General features: G+C 34.7%; 1 protein-coding gene across 2 annotated transcripts in view; it reads left to right on the plus strand.

The window, feature by feature from the left end:
• The window catches only part of CHM (CHM Rab escort protein), a 73058-nt gene that overhangs the window by 25131 nt on the left and 25678 nt on the right, over positions 1-22249 (plus strand). For both annotated transcript variants that reach the window (XM_076347012.1, XM_076347013.1), the window contains exons 5-8: positions 2797-3172; positions 5031-5147; positions 5840-5960; positions 8417-8642. In XM_076347012.1, the coding sequence (XP_076203127.1) occupies positions 2797-3172; positions 5031-5147; positions 5840-5960; positions 8417-8642 (840 nt within the window). The remainder of the gene's footprint in view (positions 1-2796; positions 3173-5030; positions 5148-5839; positions 5961-8416; positions 8643-22249) is intronic.

The raw sequence follows: 22249 nt of genomic DNA on the forward strand, positions 1-22249 counted from the left end.
TTCCAAAGAAGATGTGATATTGACTGATGGCCGGCTCAAAAATGAGTCCCCTAGCACAAAGTTTTCACACTTTCTAGAAGTGAGCGTTATACTTGAGTCAGGACAAAACAGAAGATTCTACTTTTAAGCATTCAACTTAGCCTGGCAGTGCAAAGCTGTCTCTCAATTATCACCAAAGAAACTCAAAAACCCAGAAGGCAGAATGGTAAGATTAATAAACCTAGCAAAGAAAAAAATTTCCAAAATAACTTAAAACTTTCTGAGAGAGTCAGTTATTGTGTTTCGGACGATTTACTCGTTCTGGCTAGATTCTGTTATTTTTACTTAACTTTTATAACTCCTATGAAGTAACCATTAAACATTTATTTTGAAAGAATAAACAGCTGGGTAGCAGTATAATATACACGGTGCAAATCTGAAATGAATGGCTTAGAACAAAGTGCATCCATCAAAGGAAAAGAATACTGTGTCTACAACAAGCTGTATTGAAAAAAGGCAAATGGCTGAAAAATAAATAGTGAACACCTGTGCTGAATAAATTAACCAGCTGGTTGGCAATTTTTCATTTGACCTATCTGAAGGGGTTGCTGTTACAAGGCATTAATAAGACACATTCATTTTAAGATATTCCTTTGTTAGTACCATTAATTGATGAATGGTGGAAGATAATATTCTAAATTTACACAACAATTTGTCTGCAGATGTATTATTTTTTTCTGAATTAGGAGAAGAACTGTCTGTACAAAAGTTCAATTTGAGTGATTTTTATAGACAGTTCTTACATTATTCAGGGATATTTGTTCCTATAGGAAGGATGTCATGAATTTAGATTATATACAGTTTTTAGACTTTCATTATAAAATGTGTAGAGCTGCAAATCATGCAGATTTATGTATTCATTAATGGGAATTGAATAGAGCTTTAAAATACGTAAATATAACATTTCTGTTACACTGCTTTTTCAGAGTGATATAGAAAAAAGCCAACTTATTGTGAATCCAAATGTTATTTTGATTTTAAAAGTAATAGTCAAGTATGTTTAAAATGAGATTGACCTGTACATTGAGCTTGGGAGAAGGCAGAAAGAAAAATTTCCTCTGAATTTTTGTGTTATAAAAAGCTTTAGGATGGGTTAAGTAAAAGCTTTGTTCTTAGTTATTGCATTAATCGCCAGAGCTTTTGCAGTTTCCACAAACATGTTCCAAATTCTTAAAAAAAACCCCAAATCCAAACAGAACCCCAAAATTTAATTTTCATTTTGTTTTTTAGTAGAGATTACTTTTTTAAAAAACATTTGACAAAGTACTTATCTTTCTTTGATATTTTATACTTTTTTAATGCTTGCAATATGAAGCAGAAAGATGTAATTAATGTACAGAAACAGACTTCTTTCATTAGTGCTTCCTTATAGCAGTTCACGTATTTCCCAGGGCAATGTTTTACCCTGTTCATGAATAAGTGCTTCCTGGTGGCTGTGCACAAGCTGAGAGACTTATGCCAAACTCTTATTTTCATGAGCCTGTGTGAGCTCCTTGAGTTCACAAGTGAGGAGCAACTTTTAAAGGGTAGAGGGTTTTTGTTCCCTCTTTTAACAGAAATCCTGGCCCCTGCTTCCATCTGTAAGGCTACAGATGTGCGAGGGAGCATTTTTATATGTATACTGAATAATTCCTTACTGTTCAGTGAATTTTAGCCATCCTGTTAGTTATTGAAATTTTGTACTGTACGTTTGCAGGTCACCTTTAAAATCATAGTTCATTAGTTTTCAGCCAAGATTAAACTGTTTATTCAGTGCATTAATGGCTTGTGGTATAAAGATAAAAAGATAGTTTGAAATTATTGCTGAACTCCTTTCACTTACAATGACATTGATTTGATTCATCTCAGCTGGTAGTATAAACTAAAATTCTAAGTTCAAAAGTACTAGTTTCTAAGGTAGATGTCATTGAAGTTCAAGATAAAAAGAGTAGATGAGATTAAAAGTGGAGGTCTGCTTTATAAGAGGAATTTTAAAGAATTGTGTTGCGAAAAGGAAATGGACTGTACAGAGTAAATGTTGTGTGGTAATGTCCCTCCTTTTGACTGGCTGCCTTCATGTACTATGCACAAATTTGTAACACTTGCATAAAAATAACGTTGTTATATGAGGGAACTTTGTTCTGTATGGCTGTTACTTGAACAACTAATTAGAATGCAAAGTCAGAGTTGAAAAAGTAATCTGAAAGTTTTACTTAAACTCGGGTCAAAATTGCTTGCATCTCTTACGGACTTGCTATAATAATAGACACAAAGTAGTGTCAGTCTGTTTTCTTCAGTGAGTCTGTTTTTTAAATACCTAAGCCTAATGACTTTAATGCATTTTTGCATTTCAATTTAAAAGGCGTTTTTTAATCCATAGGAAAAACCTAATCAAATTGCTTTACTGTTTCTTCTTTAAATTATTATATTTCTTTTGTTTATGTAGCTGTGTATTGTGTTTCACCATGAGTTTTGGTTTTCAATTTAAGCTCATTCCATCTTTTGAGTCCGTGTAAAATAAGAACCCCAATTTTTGGTTTGTTTTTTTTTTTTTTTCTCCTCAGTAGAAATACTCCTCTTGAATTATAGCTTTGCAGTCAAAGAACCAGAATGTTTTAGTGGGTGGTACACCTGATTCGGCCAGGATAAAGAAATTCTAATACTTTTCATAGAAACGCTTGAGGTTTCCCTTCTGGCACTGACTCAAAACTTTAAACAAGTTTTTACGACTCTTTAAAAGACTTTTTTCCCCCTTCTTCCCATTGTGTTTTTAATCAGTCAGGATTCTGCTGAAGATGTTGAAGAAGCTGGTGCGTTGCCAAAGCTGCCTATCTTTGGAGCCTCTGGTGCTGAGGGGGTTGCTCAGGAATCAGAAAAAGAGTGCCCACCAATGGAGAGTGCCTTACCGGAGGCGGAGAGCCAGGAACCAGAAAAGGCTACAGGCACTAAGCCAGCAAGTGCCATGGAAGGGAATGATACAGAAATAACTTCTGAGAATGAAAGTTGTCATAGTACGGCTTTAGGCAAGTCCGCTCTGGAATTGGGAAAAACTGAAGCTGCACCCTCAGAAATATCTGCCCAAGAACCAAAGAAAATTACGTATTCCCAAATTGTTAGAGAAGGCAGAAGGTTTAACATTGATTTAGTTTCCAAGGTAGGAACTGAATGACTCTTTTCATATAAGTACATTTACTTTTCTTAAAATGCTGAAATTTAAACAAAGTCTTTAGTGTTGTGGAGGACGGACACAGTACCTTTAAGGCAAAAAAAGACACTCTTGAGAAGTAAGCAAGAATTAGTACCCTTAAAACAAACGAGCTATTTCATATGTGCTCTTCAGTGTTTGTTTATAACCAAAGAGACCATAAAGCATAGCTCAGAAGTATGTCCATAAAAGTAAATTTATCTGCAAAATTGCTCTTTCTAAATAGTACCATTAAAAAATTTATATTTTTTTAAACAAGGAAAATCAATCTACATGCAGATATTTGATGTTTTTAAAATGAAAAATAATTTTCCTATTGGAGTGCTTCCTGGGTTTTAGATTTTCCTGTGAAACTCTCATTGTGTCTCTATACTAGTTTTGGTTCTCTGGTGACTAAAGCACTGAATTGTAATAAATTTTATTGGAAAGAAAAAATAATTACAGTTAATCCATAACATACAAGCTAACTAAAATTAGTTACTATTGTGTTGAATTCCTAGTAGTGTGCGTTTTACTTAGAGGAAAAACTATTAGTCTGACATATTTGTCATACTGTTTAAAATCTGCCTTTTACGTACTTCACAGTATATGGATATGGCCCTGCAAATCCAAGTTAAATGGAAATTTTTCGTAACTTCTGTACTTTAGGCTATATGGGTACTCTGCAATGGGAAGTTTTTTCGAAGTCGAATGCTTAATTTTTTATATTCTGCATGAAAAGATTTTTCAAACCTCTGGAAATGGGAAAAAAGCTTTCTTCAATAATTTATTAAATTCTTTGAGGAGACGCTACAAAATGCATTGTTTTAAATTTTCTCTCTCTGTTCCAAATGCAGATACCCCTTTCATGCATCATTGGAATGACATCATGAAAACAATAGTCAGTGTATAGTGGTTAAGCAGATAATGCTATTTTGTAACCTTTTAATACTTTTTCTGTGCCACTGTGTTACATGGTGTTAAATGCAATGAATTCCAGAAATTCTGACAGAATAGTAGTTATCAAGGCAAGACTAGTAATTTACGTTGGTTTCTCTCTGGCACTGGGACACAGACTTTCTCGTAGTGTCCTCGTTAGTGTTCCAGTAAACCTTTATCTTAAATTCCTGTGTGATCATGTAAATTCTGTTACTCGGGGCCACAAGGCTTGAAGCATGTTTAAACTGATTTCCAATGCTTTTCAATTCAGACATATGTCTTCTGTTAATAGTTACATTTCTGTCCCTTCAGTATTTCATAATATATTTGTAGCTTATAGAAAGAATGAAGGTAGACAGATTAGTCATATTCTGTTATATTAATTTATAAACCTTAACTGGGGGTTTAAGGAACTTACATTTAGAAAATGTGGCATTATTGTTTCAGGTAATTTAAGAAACAACTAGTGATGATTTACACAGACAGCATCATGTACTTTACTGATACTGGGAAATTAAGGTTGTAAGGTATGGTGTTCAAGGATATATAGCATACAATACAAAGAAATTATCCAAGATGACAATACAAAAAATTGTCTTAAGCTATGACTCCCAGACTAATAAAACTAAATGAGCAGTAGGCTGACATCTCCTTTTCTCTCCTGTGGGCTGCTTTGCCTCCTCCATTTGCATGGTCGCTTCAGTTCATTTAATATTATTTTGCACATACTACATCTTGATATTCTTTTATTCAGATTTTACTTCACTGTGTGTACTTGTAAATAGTTAAAGAAAACACCTTACAGATGAATAGTGTTGGTATCACTGTTTTCTTCTGGTGTGAGCACTTTCTCCTAACTCACCGTTTTCCTTTTTTCTTTGCTGTGCAGTTGCTGTACTCCCGAGGTCTGTTAATTGACCTTCTCATTAAGTCGAACGTTAGCAGATATGCAGAGTTTAAAAATGCCACACGAATTCTTGCCTTTCGAGAAGGAAAAGTAGAACAGGTATTGCAAAATAATGTATTGCATCTGTTTAATCTCGTCTTTTGAAGTCAAGAAACTTGAAATTGGTTTCTTGAGAGTTTTGTAACAATAAGCTAATATTTTTACTTAAGATCCGGTTTTTTATTTCATTTCTGGAACGCAAAGGGATTTTTATGTGTTATATATAAATATGGAAAAAAAAAAAGCTGAAATAAGAATGTGCAGTCCAGTAAATTATTGATATAAACCTTTGCCTCATATCAAATATTTAAACCATGATCAACTTGGCAGTTAATTCTTAAAGATTCACAGGTTTTAGGTTTTCAAATTCCTAGCATAGACTTGATTTGTCTCTCTGCTACTTATAAGGGAAGTCAGTGGTCTGATAATGGCAACAGGAGATTTTGGCACAGTTAATACAAACTCTTTTGATTAACTCTGCAATCAGAGATACAAGTGAAATCCAAGGGAAGTAAGAGGCGGAGGCTTAAAGATTTTAAAAAATTTTTATTGTGGAAAATTGGTAACTTTTATTATAGTTATAATAGAAAATAATGGAAAGAAATATATAAGAAAATAACTATAATAGAAAATAGGGATTTAAAATACTTGTTAGGTTATCAGACTGTATCAGACTATATCGGCATCAGACTTGATGCTTTTCCTATCCAGAGTATGGAAAGTATCTGAAATTATTAAAAAATATTTTCCAGGTACCTTGTTCTAGAGCAGATGTCTTCAACAGCAGACAGCTCGCTATGGTGGAAAAGAGAATGCTAATGAAATTTTTGACATTTTGTTTGGACTATGAACAACACCCTGATGAATACCAAGGTAGTGTTTCATTGAACAGTGTACATTCTCTTCCTATGAGTTCATTCAGTTATGCACAATTTTGATAGCTCTCCTGTGTCTTCACGCAATTTATTTTTATGGATTCATTTTCAAAGTATGCTTTGACCTTTTCATGACCTTTTCACTTCAATGTTAAATTCTTCTACTTAAGCACTTGCTCTTCTAGTTCCCACATCACTTACTATTTACATTTTTCTTTAACAGCAAAATTATATATTACAGCAAGGTTGCAAAATGTTTTTTATCATTTTTAGGTGTTTCTTCCCCCTTCCCAGGGATTTTTTTAATATGGTGTGATGTACCTGATTTTTCTTTTCCCTTTTTTTGGATAATATGTAAATCTTCACAGTATGTTTCCACAAAATCAGAAATGGAGAAAATAGAATTTTTTAACTTTGAAAGTAAATGTAATTTAATAATGCCTTTTAGTTGCAGAGGACAAGTTCAAAGTGCCTTTATCCACGGATGGCTTATTTAGATGAGAGAAAATCTGAATAGATTTGAGCCATAATGTGCAAAGAATAATGAGCATCAGGTGAAAGAGGAAGATTGGCTAACAGAAGGAAGGTGATAGAAACCCATTCTCAGCTTTGGGTTTATGCACCTCAGGGTACAAAGAATGAAGTGATGTTCTCGCTTCTTGGACTCTGAAAGTAAACTAAGGCCAAAAAAAGAAAAATCTGTCACAAAGAAATAATGATGAAAGAGAAATAAACTATTGACGTACATTTCAGACAAGCATATCGGTGCTTTTGTAGCTTGATAGTAGCTTGGCTGTGCAGTATTTTTGAAAGAATCTAGTGTTAGAAACAATTGTTAAGATATTGGTATTGGTTTGATTACTTGAACAAGACCCTTAGATTAGATACAAACATTAGAGAAAATTATTTTAAACATATACAAGAGAGAACTGGTCAATATTGAAAATGATGTGGTAAGATTAGGAGAGAGAGAGTCTGTGATGAACTCCAGAAAATCCTGAAGGGGGAAAAACTCATTAGACTGAAGTGGTTTATAGATTACAGGTAATTTCAGGTTTGCTGCTGATGGAAGAAATGAAGGTGCTCAGAGTGAGAATATAGGTAGTATTTAGAAAATTTATTAAGTAAAAAAAGGAGATGCCACATCAATTTTAAATGAATTCATTGATTCATGTACCTAAGTGACGTTAGATTTATTTTACTTCCAGAGGTAGTTAAACAGATTTGTTCCTACATTTTAAAATAGTCTGGGAAGTAATTGGGAATATTTTGAGTCAGATTAGTCTAATGGAAAGACTTCAGAAATTTAAAAACAGTCTTGGTGAGATCATTACATTCGTGGGAAGGCAGACTTTTAATAGGGAGAGTTCATGATAGTGAAGAATTTTTTTTAAAGCTTTTTTCTGTAAAATTTGGAGTTATGTAAGAAGTCTGAAGTGAGGAAAAACTTGAGAATTTTTTTAGAACGATAAAACAAAAAAACCCTGTCATTTTATGACTTGCTGCATGGCTGTACAAAGGATAGTAAGATACATTTGTAATAAAACAGTGGTTGAATGTTGAACAGAATATATGGCTTGATAATACTAGTCTCAGCATTGATGGAAGTGTTTCTGAATTACCGATGAATTTGTGCATGACTGAAATAAGCTTAAGAGCAGATTTCTGAATGGTATGAAAATATGCTATTGCTTAAATACTATCTTTTCCTGGGGAAAACAAATTCATTTAGTTAAGATAACTAAAGTTTCTCAGAGGTGTATCAGTGACATGCAACACTTGTCTTCCACATCTCCTGAAAGACTTGTGTTTCTTTGAATTTCAAAATGTGTCAGAAATAGTATTACTTTAAAGGGGAGATATGCTTCCTCATCCCTGTCTTCTTTGTGTCTCATCCATACTTGTTTGTTGCGAGCAAGTCATCAATTTGAAATAAATAGTGCACCTTCTCATCTTTGGATTAAGACACTATGTGAATGGCTTCTCTGCGCATAAATATACACTTACATCAGTATGGATTCAGCAGTAGTCTTCTTGAATGGGTGTCATTCAGGTATAATATTTTGGGTAATTCACAGGAAACAGCGTCCCAAGGCACCTCAATGGGTTTTTGTCCACAGTTTTTCACTTTTCTCACACGATTGAGAAATGGGTTTAGATCAAGTCTACCATAATGAACAGATGAAGCCATATTTAGAGGTTGCTTTCTAGACTGTTGGAGACTCAAACAATGGGTTTGTGTTATTTTGAAATATTTTAATAGAGTGGCATTTCTGTCTTCTGAGAAAAATTTACTCCCAGAAAGTGAGTTTTTAACTTTCATTGACTTGGATTATCCATTTCCAGCAATATGTTTGTTGAAAAACTAAGTTGCTTTTGTTTGTTTAAATACAAAAGTACTTGTTTTGAAAATACAAATCTCATACCCTTTACCTAAATTTACTTTTTCCTCAGACTATGAGAACAGTACATTTGCTCAGTTCTTAAGAACACGGAAGTTAACACCCAGCTTGCAGCACTTTATTCTTCACTCTATTGCAATGGTTTCAGAGACTGATTGCAGCACTCTTGAAGGTCTTCAGGCAACAAAAAAATTTCTTCAGTGCCTTGGCCGCTATGGCAATACACCATTTTTGTTTCCTCTCTATGGTCAAGGAGAGATTCCACAGTGCTTCTGCAGGTAAGTGTCACTTTTCTAATACCTATCTTCAAAAAAGGAAATCTTTGGTAACCTGATGCTAATAGATATCGTTCCACAGGAATCATCCTGTTAACAATTTCATGTTGGTTTTATTTGCTTTACATTTTCATTGGCTATGAAATTACCCCCCTCAAAAAAAAAAAAAAAAAGTTGGAAATTATGCTACTCTAATACTTTGGAACAATTTTCATTGTATTACAAATGCAACTTGTAATAGCTGGCTGTTGTGGTGGCTGCCTATGGTAATAAGTATTAGGAAATGAGAAACAGATAATTTAACTCATACGTAGCTATCCCTTTTTAAAACTGACAGAGGAGACTTGGAGCGACGTCTGTCCAAATGGATGACTGTGCATTTTGGTAGGTTGAGAAAATTTGTGTTTTAGTCTTCCTGGAGTTACAGGAAGAGATATGTTTTCAATTTGTGTTACTAATTAATGCTGAGAGTGCATCTATCATTCATAGATAGATACTTAATAGTGAACTGGATTTTTCTGAAAGAAGCAAAGTTGTGCCACGTGTCCAGTTTATTATTAAATTTAAAAAATTATGTAATTCTTTCACCTGTGTTACATCACAGACTTATACAAACAGGGCAACTGATGCAAAATCATGTCCTTATTCTCTTGGCATCACTTTGTAGATCTGTATAGACCACAAGCTTGCACCTATGACTTGAACAGCAGAAAAGATATCATGAAGCCCTGTTACACTGAGCCATATACAGACTGCAGTTTTACATTCTGATATCTTACACAGCAGCCATATGTTCTCCACTACTTGAGCCCTAGAAAGTAATTAAAACAAAAAAACCCTATTGATTCCAGGATGAAACAACATCCACTTCAACCCCTTTACTTGAACTGTGGGCAATGATAATGTAGCCTTTCTCGTGACTCCTGAGGTGTGCTAGGGATCGTAGTTCTAGCAGAGGAGGAGTTGATGGATGCTTTTGGGGACCATCAAGAATACATGTGCAGAGGGTGGGCGGTTTTAATTTTCAGTTGTTTCCAACAGCTCAACTGGCTTTTAAAAGGCTGAGGGGTTTTTTTTAATCTTTTCTTTTGCTGGCAAGCAGCCTTTCCATCTGCTCTATGTGGGTTTTTAATGTAGTAACCTGTAGGTCTGAAGTAAACATTAGGGCTATTTAAAAAAAGCAGCATTGCATGGTGAGGCCATTTTGTTGTCTGAGTGATATATTTGTATATCATTCATTTAAATATCAGTGCAAAGTCTTACCTGCTTTGTTCTTTGTTGGTGGACAAGTTCTGCTTTTTACATGTGTGCTACTATTAAGAAATTCTGGTTTACAACATGCTATTGGACATTATCTTCCTGTCTCATCTGTATGAGATTCTGTTTTTCTTCTCATAACAGTACTTAAATTACTGCTAGAAGAATGGCATTACCTGCTTAGGCCTATTTGGCAGTATATAGGATGGATGCAATTATATGTTGATAGAAACATTTTGGAATAATTATCATAGTTCGTGGAAGGTATCTATAAAGTAGCTGGTTAGTACAAGCAGCTGGCCATATTGTGGAAGGTCTTTGTTGGCCTTAACAATTAATGAAGGCCACGTGGAATTGTCCTATATGATGTATATACGTAGATTACTGTCCTGGTTTCAGCTGGGACAGAGTTAATTTCCTTCCTAGTAGCTGGTACAGTGCTCTGTTTTGGATTTAGGATGAGAATAATGTTGATAACACGCCGATGTTTTAGTTGTTGCTCAGCAGTGCTTACACTAGTCAAGGACTTTTGAGCTTCTTGTGCTCTACCGACTGAGCAGGCTGGAGGTGCACAAGAAGCCGGGAGGGGGCACAGCCAGGACAGCTGCCCCCAACTGGCCAAAGGGACATTCCATACCATGGGACGTCATGCTCAGTAGAGAAACTGGGGGAAAGCTGGCCAGGGGGGCCGCTGCTCAGGGACTGGCTGGGCATCGGTCAGCGGGTGGTGAGCAATTGCATTGTGCATCACTTGCTTTGTATATTCTATTATTATTATTATTATTATTATTATTATTATTATTATTATTATTATTATTATTATTATTATTTCTTCTTCAATTATTAAACTGTTCTTATCTCAATCCACAAGTTTTCTCACTTTTACTCTTCCGATTGTCTTCCCCATCCCGCTGTCGGGGGGAGAGTGAGTGAGCAGCTGCGTGGTACTCAGTTGCCGGCTGAGGTTGAACCACGACAATTACCTAATGTTTCCATTAGTTCATTAGACAGCTAGGCGTTGTTCTGTACTACATTGAATAGAAATGTTGTTTCGTAACTTCATCTTTTGTCAATAGCCTTTCATCTGTACCTTAAACTGTATTTGTATGGAGATCTTAAAAAATGTGGACTTATGTAATTAGGTGCTCGGAGAGACAATTTGTGAAAAAGAATTGTTTTTAGATAAGTACTCTGGACACAGTCATGCGATAGAACTAGTGTTCATAGATTTTATGAATGTCTTTCTGTCTTTATAGGACTTCATGTGGGACCAGATAGTTGTACGTGACCAAGAGATTAATAAATCAAAAGATTATCAGAGCCATTATAGTAGCACAAGTTTTGCAATTAGACCTTTGGCTTCAAATACCTGGGAAACAAGTAAATTTAATAATCAAAATTGAAATTAGAATTTTCGTTATATTTTTTCCAGTGTAGGTACTTCTCAATATTATTCTTCTTGCATTCTTGAAAACCCTTTGGCTTTATTTTGTTTAATAGCCAGCACATGCAATTTTCTGATCTATAGCAGCGATATATTTCAAGAGTTAGCAATAGTGTTGTCTAGAAGTCTTACCAATATTCTTATCAGAAAATCATTCTGTGATTACAGAAATTCTTCAGATGGCCTGAACTTACTATTTATGCCCATTGATTGCTGTATTTTAGGGTTTTTTTTGTTAAATTGTAAGTCTCATGATAAGGACAGTATTTTAATAGTTGAAGCAAATTACTCTGTCAAACCAAGAAGTAATTATACTTTTAAAAGGTTTGTATTGCAAACATTCTAATACAAAATAAAGTCTAAATGTCTTTAAGTGAACAATTTAGGAGGCAATCACAATTTTTTTTTGAGATTAATCACAGTTTTTCTATGTGGTCTGCCTTGGGTGTTATGTTTTGCTAAAACTGAGCAGTATCCGAGGAATACTGTTCAGACTGTATAGTAAAGTGGTAACGCCACAACCTATACATCATACCCTACAGTTTTTATCACCAGGTTATCAGAGTAAGGTGTCACCTGTTCTGTGATTTCTAACCACTGTTCTATATTCTGTTTTAATGTAAACCTCTTAAGCGTTTCTTGCAGCCAGTTATACCGTGTGTTCTCATCAAGGCTACTGTTATAAATGGCATGCATGCATATTTATGTGAATGAGTCAAAGACATTTGTAAGTCACATCCTTGCATTCTAAATGAATTCTGCATAAACAGTACAACGTTTTATAACTACTGACGACACTTGAGTGAGTAAAAGCGGTGTTAGTTCTTTATTGGTTTAAACAGGTATGGTTTAGGAGAGAAAATTAAACTTTTATATCACTGTAATGTACCTCCCAATATGTCGAGGTACAGATGTGAGATTTCTATCTCCATAAATTGGATTCGTGGTACAAGGAAGGTCATTGGAAGCCTCATGCTATTCCGAGCTGACAAGCAGCAAAACTTTACTGGCCTGTATAACAGCTTCCTTTGGTTCAAACTTCTTGGTATGAAACTGTTATGTCTCTTCCTTTCTAATGAAGTAGTAGTAGTAATATTATGCTTAGTAAAAATAAATACAGTAATATCTCATTCTTGGGGAAAATCAAAGCAAGCCTTTACATTTGATACGGTAAACATAAGATGCCAAAACTTCAATATGTAAGGCAGCTAGGGAAATCAATATATGTTTTGCAGTTTGCTGTTAACATGTTTGTTGCAAATCTGTAATACAGTGTTCATTTTCTTGGAAAAAATGTGACTAAAGAAAAACTAATTGGGCATCATTGTAAACTGTAACAGTCTCAGTGATACAACATTTAGAACATTTAGTGTGATTTTGATTTTTTTTTCTGTTTTTAGAAAACATTAGGAAATACCCCAAATATTTTCTGATGTAGGAGGTTAATGTTAAAATTGTCAGCTTCCAAATTTTCCTTTGTAACTGGGAAAAAAAAGATATTTGACTGAAAAATCTGAAATAGTTGTGAAATATGAGGACATATTTGCTTTTGCTTGTTGTACCAAATTCCTCCTTTGTAACTTGAATCTCCTTTCTTTCCTACCAGTTTTTCAGAAGCAAAAACTTTTTGAGTTTTTTATGGGTTTGAGGAGTGTTTGGAAGTGCTATTTTACAAATATTGTTTCATATAGTTCACTTTTACAGTTCACCTCAGTGAAATATGCCTCTTACTCTCAGTTTTCCTTTAAGAGGAAGTGTTTCTGGAAGCTTTCGGTTGTGATTCTCTTCAGCCATGACCAGTGTTGTTTAATGAATGACAGCTGAGAAGTCAGTCATAGGTTGTTGCCTCACTTCTGTGTTTTTTCTCAGTGCTTGCTTTGTGAACACACTGAATTTTGGGGGAGACTGCGCATAGTTTCTCTTCAGTTTGGTTTCAGATTCTTTTTACTGGACTCTTGCAAATATGAACATCCAAATGAAAACAAGACTTTTTGAGAAGAGGTAGTGCAGTTTTTTCCCATTTGAAGTTTTTGAGGGAATGGGAGACTGTACGCCGTCTGTCATCTCGTAATGGTTCTAGAGGGTGACACATCGTGTCTTTGCTCTCTGTGTTAGGAGTCATCCAAGAATTGACAGATGTGGTTGTGGTAATAGGTGCTGAGGTGGTAGAACGTCTTTGGCTGCTCTGCCATAGGAATTAGTGATTCACTGACTTTTATGGGTAGTCAGTTAATGACTTGCATTTCCTATAAATAGGCTTTTAATTTGTACATTGTGTATGTATTTGGTGGGCAATGTAACCTTTTTTTAGTAGTTGTTACAGATTCTAGCTGAAATTAGTCATTTTTGTGTCAGTGCCAGTGACAGTAGTAATTTTGTGATGGAGGAAAAATCTGATTAAGATGGTTAATCTCTTTCAATCCCTATATTTACAAGAAGATTAAGAGTCCAGGCTGAGATATGATGGATTGTGTGATTGATTTGGAAGGTTCCTGTATATATTTCAAAAATGAATAATCAGTTTTTACCCTTACATTTGAGCTATTATCTGCTACAAATGTCAAAGCTTCTGAGGTAGTCTCAGGTACTTTAACATTTCCAATTATGTCCCTGTTACAGTCTCTAGGAAGGTTTTAGTGTTCTGAAATCAAGACTAGGCTTTAGGAAACCTGACTGTAATAAACACTTAGAATTGATGTATTAAAAATTTAGTGTAACATTTTTTCATTCGAATCTATAAATGAGTATCATGTTTCTCGATGTAAGCAAAATGCATAACTTTTCTGTATGTTAATTGTATGATTTGGCGTATTAATGAGAAATTCAAACAATGTTAATTCCTTGTGACAATCGGATATGACAGATTTGAGTCTTAGCACGTGTGCAAGTCTATGCAGGTGTGAAAGAATCACAGGTGATTTAAAAAATATAGGCTGTATCTGAGGTACGAGTTCAGTTCTACCTTTCAAAATACATAATTTTCATATTTATATAACTCATCACTTAAAATTATTCCATTTCTTTGGACCTGAACATTTATTTTGAAATTACTGACAACTTGTCAGTATTACTTGGTTTTTACTAAAATACTGAATAGTAAGAGTAGCTGCAATGCTGCTTTCTTCTTAATTGTTTTCACTTGCATTTCAGTGAAATAATAAAACTTCTAATGTAGTTTGGCTTTTAAAGACAAACTTGAGATACTTCACTTTGTTGGCAGATGAATGCAAAATGGGCAAGCGTAGTTAGCATGAGTGTTTGTAGGATCAGTTGTTTGTTTTTCCCTCTAAAGAGAAACTCTTTCTTGGGATAAACATTAGGGAAGTGAGATAATCCATCATTCTGAGACCTGTTCACTAGTGATGGATGGATAGATTGGTAAAGTAACTCAATAATCTTCATTTTTTTCAGGTTATTCACAGATCAGTGAGCATTGTCGTTAATAAAGCTATGGAATGCTTTTGTGTCCTTGCCCACATTATTCCTCAGAATTTGACAGGAAAAGACTTTTAATTTGCAAATAACCTTTGTTGTGAAATGCATTCTAAGTGTATGAAACTTTGAAAATACCTTCCCATTTTAGATTTTATCGTTCTTCTCAGTGAGATGTTTGTCTGCTCTTTGTTTAAAAAATTATTTACAAATATGAGAGCTTTTCTGCTCCTTATTATTTCACTGACTAGAAATACAGTGTTCTTCAGAAGTTCATACCTCGTGAAAGCCTTCAACCATTAGAATATATCACATGGGATGCTCTGAATCATATGAATGTTGTCAAAGTATATAGATTTCAGATCCCTAACTAAGCATGGAAAAGTTTTCAGTCAAGAAATTGTATTATAGACATAAGAATATACCCTGTTATGTAGGAAAAATAAATGTAATATTCTAGGCTGAAAATAAATTACATTGTCCTACCCTCATTCTTGATCATTCTTGCTTCATTTTACAAACATATTTGGAACTTAAAAGCACAAAAAACAAATGCTATGATGAGATGATATTGCAGTAATTATTCGCTTTAATAATTAAGACAATGATAATAATACGAAGGAAGTATATCTGATACATTGTTTGGCATTATCTCTTAACAAGTAAATTACTCTCTGCTTGTGGGGGGGGATGTGCAGATTCTGGCTTATATATTCTTCCTGAGAATTACGACTCAGACATATGAATATGTTACAGCATTGTCAGAAGATCTATGGAAATGACATGAATGTTTATTATTGGAGCAAATCTGGGATGTAATGCAAATGTAGTTTAGCAGAGTCCTTTTTCATTAAACTAGAAGACAGAGAAAGGTAGCTTCCAAAACATTACTGAATTAGTAAAATAGTCCTTGAATTTCACTGAGGGTTAAGATAACTTGAATTTTTATGTCTTTTCTGGAGGCAGAGAGCACATAAATGGATTTTATAGATGAGCTAATGCTTAGTGACTGGTTTCTATTTTTTGTGTCTCTGCCCTACGGTCCTGATCTCCCAAGCTCCTCTTTGAGGGCAGAACTGTTCTATAATTGCAGCTAAAGGACCTTGTCCAAGGAACAGCTTTTTCTCTTACGAGGTCGATAGAACATAAAGCCAGGCAGGTCTCATACTTCTACCTTCTGTAGAGATTAGTCTTTAGTGTGCATTTGTAGTTAACTACCATCACAGTAGTACAGAAACCACTGAACTGTTTTTTTCTTTTTTCTCCCCCCCCGTGTAATTTCATACAATTTCCACAATGCTTTAGCCATAATGTCTAGGACACTTGCTGGCTAAATAGTTGAGTACGTTGCCTGATGGATCCTCACGTTACTTTCATGAAGTCATCGGTTCATTGAGTTTAGCATCCCAGAGAATGATTCTTAACCTAGATTCACTAAAAAGTAGTGTTAATGGCAATATCCTTGCAAAATGTTTATCTAATTCTTCCATTTAATAAGCCAGTATTAAGCAACTTTTGTTTCAAATGCCAGTAAACTTTTCTTAAGCAGCTATGCTAGTACAGCTACAATATAGTTAAAATGTGGTGTTTATCCTCTAGTTCATTTCAGGTCTTTGCCCAAAACTCAGTCGAGGGTACACCATGCAACTGAAGTGCAAGTTAATTTTCTAGCAACTTCGCCTTGAGGTCTGTTTTTAGATAATTTTGTAAAGTGAGATGCAAGTATACTGACTAGGTGAACAGACTGTTTAGGGTTAACAACGTCGTTACTTTAAGAAACAGCACTTTTTGCATTGTAATTATAACCATTCACAATCTTGATAAAACGTCATGGCTCTGGAATGACTTATTTTAGTCATTTAGTCTCAAATTCTTTACCTCAAATTTTGAATTTTTGCTGAGAGGACAGTAGCCTCATATTTCATCATAGTAGTCATCCTCTTTCAACAGTGTTTGGATTTACTTTGCAGTTTCTGGAAGCACAGTAAGTTTATTCTGAAACAGAACTTATTAATACCCTTTTTTGCTTCAGCAAGTGTGACAGTACTTTTCCCTTAACACTTTTATGGAACTTTTTCTGGCTGTACTCTTAACCCAGATAAATTTTCATAATTCTTTGTAATTTATAACTGTGAAAATCGTAATCATTTTCACTCCTCCTGAGATTTTCTTGTAAATAACTTGTTAGGTTGATTTGGTGAACTTTAAAGTAAATTAATGATTCTTTCTAAATACTTTACTTAAAAAGGCTAAATACCAGACTGTTAATTTTTAAAAAAAAACAACAACTAAACAAAACCCCACAAAACACTTCTGCTGGAAAGCGCAGTTGTGTTCAAGAGAGCAAATCTAAAATTTGACACAAATCTGATTTTTTTTTAATTTATTTGAGGAAGAGACCTGTTACCATGGAGTAATCTAGTCATCAAGAGTTTATGATCAAACTTGGTTTTTTTTCTTCTTTCATGAGCATTGGAAGACCTACTTCTTGCACAGATATTTTTTCCCCCTCTGAAGTGTTCCAAGTTGTAGGATGTCACATTTAATTTGTTTTCTCATAAGCCAAGAGATTAGATTAAATCTTAGGCAAAAGACTTTGCTTTCAAAATTGTTGTAAGCTAAATGTCGGGTCTTTTTCCTGTTGTAAGAGGGTTGTTCTCAAGGGTATCTCATCCCTGTGTACCTCTCATGAAGTTAGCATCTTTTTTTCTTATTCACCAGCAGTAAGAGCCTACAAGAAACTGAAGTTGGGTGGGTTGTATGCTCTCTTGCAAATTGCAGGTCTAATCTGTCAAATATTACTTCTACAAATTTTTCTTCTGGAAAAAGTAAGGCGATAGCAGAAAAGAGAATGTCACATCTGCCGAATCAGCAGCTGTGTGCTGTAGAACAGCCTGTGTAACACTTCCAGGCAAGCAGAGTCTGAACTGGCCACGTTCATGCAGCCCATATGAGGGTGGTGTTGAACCAAAACTCTTCTAATCTGAAGTGCTGCACTGACTGTGAATAGAAGTAGACTTTTGCTTCAGAAATGACTTAAAGCTAACAAGTGTACATAATTATGGAAAATTTTTGTGGTGTTAATGACTTTCAAGTGCATTATTAGATAAACTGGTCTCTCTTATTTATTTATATTAGAAATTTATTAATGGATACAACTAAGCTGCTTCTCCACCACTCTTAGACTCTCTAAACAACTCTTCTACAAGAGTCATTAGTAATGTACCTCTTGTATTAGTAATAAGCTTGCCAATAGTGCAGTTGCTTAAATTACTAACAGTTTGATAACTGAAAACAGAGCTTATACATGGTCTTATTTTGTCAACGGAACTTTCTCAGGTTTTAGAAACAGCTTAATAAATCTACACATACATGAAACAAGACTGGAAGTCTAGGAACATAAAAATGTATGATGAACTAAGATTTTTGTCTTCTAACATTTGAGTTTTGGAAAACAGAATTGGAATCTTGAGCCCATAAAAGGCAGCATTGACTTGCCAAACCCCTAAACTTGCACATCGCATAATAGGAACTCAAATGTTAAAACTCTTGAAATAGTTGCACTTCAGTGCAGATTTGGCCATTCAGATATCGTGAACAATAAATATTAATCCTTGCCAGACTGATGAAATAGACTGAAATCATTGCTGTTTTGTAATTACGGAAAAAAGTGCACAGAGGGTCTAATGCATCTTAGGGTAAGTGATAAGTAGGTATATTACTCAGAATCTTGAGTTTTTTGCTCTAAACAAAATCAAGTACACCAATTTTTATCTTGTTACCTATTTTACTGTCAAATACTATACGCTCTACTAGAACTCTTCACAGTATGTGAATGTATATTTCTATATATAGCAGTCTAAATCCCATATAATATAAAGGAGCGGTTTCTTAGTTTTAAAATGAAATTTGGTTTTTAAATCCTTAGAAAAAATATGAAATACAAAATTTGCTATAAAATGACATTCGTCTGGGCTGCTTTTTCTTTTCCCAACCCCTCTCTCAGCTGTGGCATTTCTTCCCTGAGCTGTTACCATTCCTGCCTGCTGTCTTTCTCCATGAAAAGAGTTTGCCGAAACTGAAATGAGCAGAAGTCCTCGTTCTGCCCCCACCCCGTGTTTTGATTGGGAGCTTTGCCATTACCACAACTCTTTCTATAGCATTTCCCATTCACGGTGCTAGGATTTCCTTCTGTTTTACCATGCTAGGACAGAAGTGAAGATCTAGCGAAAGAAATCATCTTGTTATAGGAATACAGGCATAAAAATTGTGGTTCCTGCAAAATACTCTTTGGAAGTTAAGCTAAGTTCTGGTTGATAACTTTCTGACAGTTTTAAAACCGTCATTTTGCTAATTGGATTTATAAGCTGGGCTGATCCTATAATCTTTCAGGACCTTTTTTAAATTTTACAGGAATGTTGAATATAATCTCCAGGAAAAAGTCAAAATATTTGATTCTTCATTTACGTCCTTAAGCATTTATTGTCACATATTATCCTTTCCAATAGCTCTCCAAATGCCAGGACAGTTCTGGTTGACATTGATTATTATCTTCATTATTTCTTTGGTGCTGTTTTTTATATTTTTTTTTCCCCTTCATCCGGGTGGGTGCACATACTGCAATTTGACTTTTTTATGGGAACTCTGTGTTGGGAAAATTAACTGTCTGGTTTGTTTAACTGTAGCCATTTTACTGATTTGATTTGTCTGCATTCTACTTTTTAATGTTTTTAGAACATGCAACGATATTGTAGAAATGCTGAAGTTCTAGGGACCTTTCAGGAAACACAGAGTTTAACATAAGAACCAGGTCACAGCTTGCTCTGTGTGTAAAAAATAAATTGAAAGAGGACAATTCATTAATTCAGCACTTAGCGTGTTTTTCTTTGATCTTTCTCCAAAGCTTGCTGTGCTGTCTATGCAGTATTCATCTTTAAGGAGGGAAGCAAATAGTTTTTGCTACAGAAGACTGTACAGTTGGGGAGAAAAATATTCAATTTTTTTAAATAATCGCTCCATGCATTTTAGAAAGTAGAAGACCAACTATATGCTGGAAATAAAAACTACCTTTTTTTGTGTGAAACTATGTGATATGGTTTTCCAATTCTTTTATGTAGTTTCAGAATGAACTATGGGTAAGTCTGTAATTTAAGGGTGTTTATGGTATCTCTGTGTTGAAAATCAAGATGTCAGATGGAGAGACATTCTATTTTTGTTCAATTAATATCAGAGTGCGTTACATCAAAGCAGTAAACTCCTCTTGTAGCAACAGATGCAGCAACCCTGAAGCCTATTTTCTCTCTTGTTACATTAGTGTTTAATTAAAGAAAACAACTAGTTGGAGGCAGTTACTTTCTGTGAAATGTAATGAAGATTTATTTTGTAAGTGACCTTCACTGTATTAGCTGAATAAGTAATCAGTAAAATTAATAGAATAATCAAATTATATACAAACTCATAAATCATCATGAATATGCTGTCAAAAATTCAACTTTTAATATGTCCTATTGTTTCACAGCTGTATTAAAAATTACAACTGCCTTGATGGGAACTGAAATGGCATTTAAAGGCTGCGTATGATGGAGGAGTACCAGGCCAAAAATTTTCACAACTGTTAATTTAGCTGTAATATGATTTGATATCATCAGGGTAAAGTTGAAGTTGAGTACAGTGTTGTTGCTATCTTTCAGCAAAACTTGAATTATTGGTGTAGGCAGTCGCCAGTTAATTAGAGTAATATCAGTTTAAATGTCTGTCATTAGGGTTAATGGTATCAAAGAGTTGCCTTGTACTTGAAGTACAGTCAAATCATCTTGAAAAGCCTATTGTATGAAAGTAATGTTAGCGCAGTGATTTTACTTTGCCATAAATTATTGGGATGCCATTTAGTTTAATATTTCAATTTCTATATTTAAATAATTTTGGCAAGTTCTTCCTAATCATGTCATTTTTCATGCTAGGCTGTTTTAATAGCTAGTTTGGCTCTTTGTAATTGTTTAACACAACACAATCAAAATTCCTTTCCATTTTCATTTAAAAAGAGAAGTTTTCCACTGGCCTACTATGAAAACAGGTCATGCCCTCCTCCACTGGATAGCAGGCTACTCTTGAAAATAAGTAATTCACATTTTTGCGCAGCCAAGCAGCAAAGTTCTTTCAAAGCATGCTAGAAAAATAAAGTGCATATATCAAAAAGCCCTTGACTGTGGTTGAAGTCAAAGGAAAAACATAATTATAGTTTTTAACAAAGGAATCTTAGTTCTAGCTAGGTTAATAGCGCTATTCTTTTATACAACATATGAAATAAATTCATCTGAGTTGGTTTGAAAGATCCTAATACATGGTTTGTCAGGCAAGAAGCCATTGATTGCAGCATTAGAGATAATAAGCCCGTAGCTCAAGGCTCTATAATAATTCTTCAGTGGATGTTTAACCTTTGTGTCATCTTCAACAATCTCCAGACAACCAGGGTTGGGATTCAACATGGTGTATGTTCTCCCTGCTTTTGCATGGGTAGAAGAGGTATTTCTAGGGAACTGGATCTTCTGATTCAGCCAGTAGTAAGTGATATTGCTGACATTTCCGAAGACTGCTACCTTTTGGAGTACAACTCAGAGATGTGAGTTGGTAACACGCTTCAGCCGTTTGCCGTGCTGTGTCATTCATGCAGTTTAAAAGGTGTTGCGGTACTAACTGTCTTTGAACTGTCTAATATGACTTTTGAATGCCAATATGGATTCCATTTTAGGAAGTCAGGTTTGCAAAATGAAAGTTTTCTTTTCAAGTTCATCATCTATGAACAGATACCTAAAGCTCTTTAACTTAAAAACAACAGCAACAACAACAAAACAACAACAAACACACCCCACCCCCCACCCAACTGTTTGTAAACCAGGAAAATCCTGGTATCATCCCAGAAATCTGGGAGAACTGTTCCACCAAACCAGCCTGCCTTTCTCATATTGATTGTTTGCTTTGGCTAGTCTGATGCCTAGCTAATGCTAGGCTGGTATTAGAAATGTAGTCACACTAATCTGTTAAATTACAGTGTAAACTCTAGCAAAAGTTAAATAGAATTACACATTCTTATTTTAAATACAATACCTAGGCAGACTCTCTTAATGAAATGGCAGATGTAATTTCTAATTTTTATGCGTTCCCAGTTTCAGCTCTGTCCTTCCATCTGTGAGCTGAACATCAAATGGTTGGGTCATACTAAACCTCAGCTGAATAACAGGAACTCAGAAAACTCAAAGTATCCTTCTCTGGCATGGTAAAATGGAACAGTGTGTCACTGTATTGAATGTGCTACAGACTGTTCTATGATTTACTCACATGAGGCTGTTTACTTTTGAAAAATAGGGATCACAGGAAGAACACAGGCGTATTTAACTTGTAGGAGGAAGGAAGAATTGTCAAATGTCACTTGATAGCATTTGACAGTTGTCTCTGATAGAGCAGTTCTCTCTGAGAAAAG

Source organism: Aptenodytes patagonicus, chromosome 9 (assembly GCF_965638725.1).
Source record: "Aptenodytes patagonicus chromosome 9, bAptPat1.pri.cur, whole genome shotgun sequence".
In the NCBI taxonomy this organism is placed as follows: Eukaryota; Metazoa; Chordata; class Aves; order Sphenisciformes; family Spheniscidae; genus Aptenodytes; species Aptenodytes patagonicus.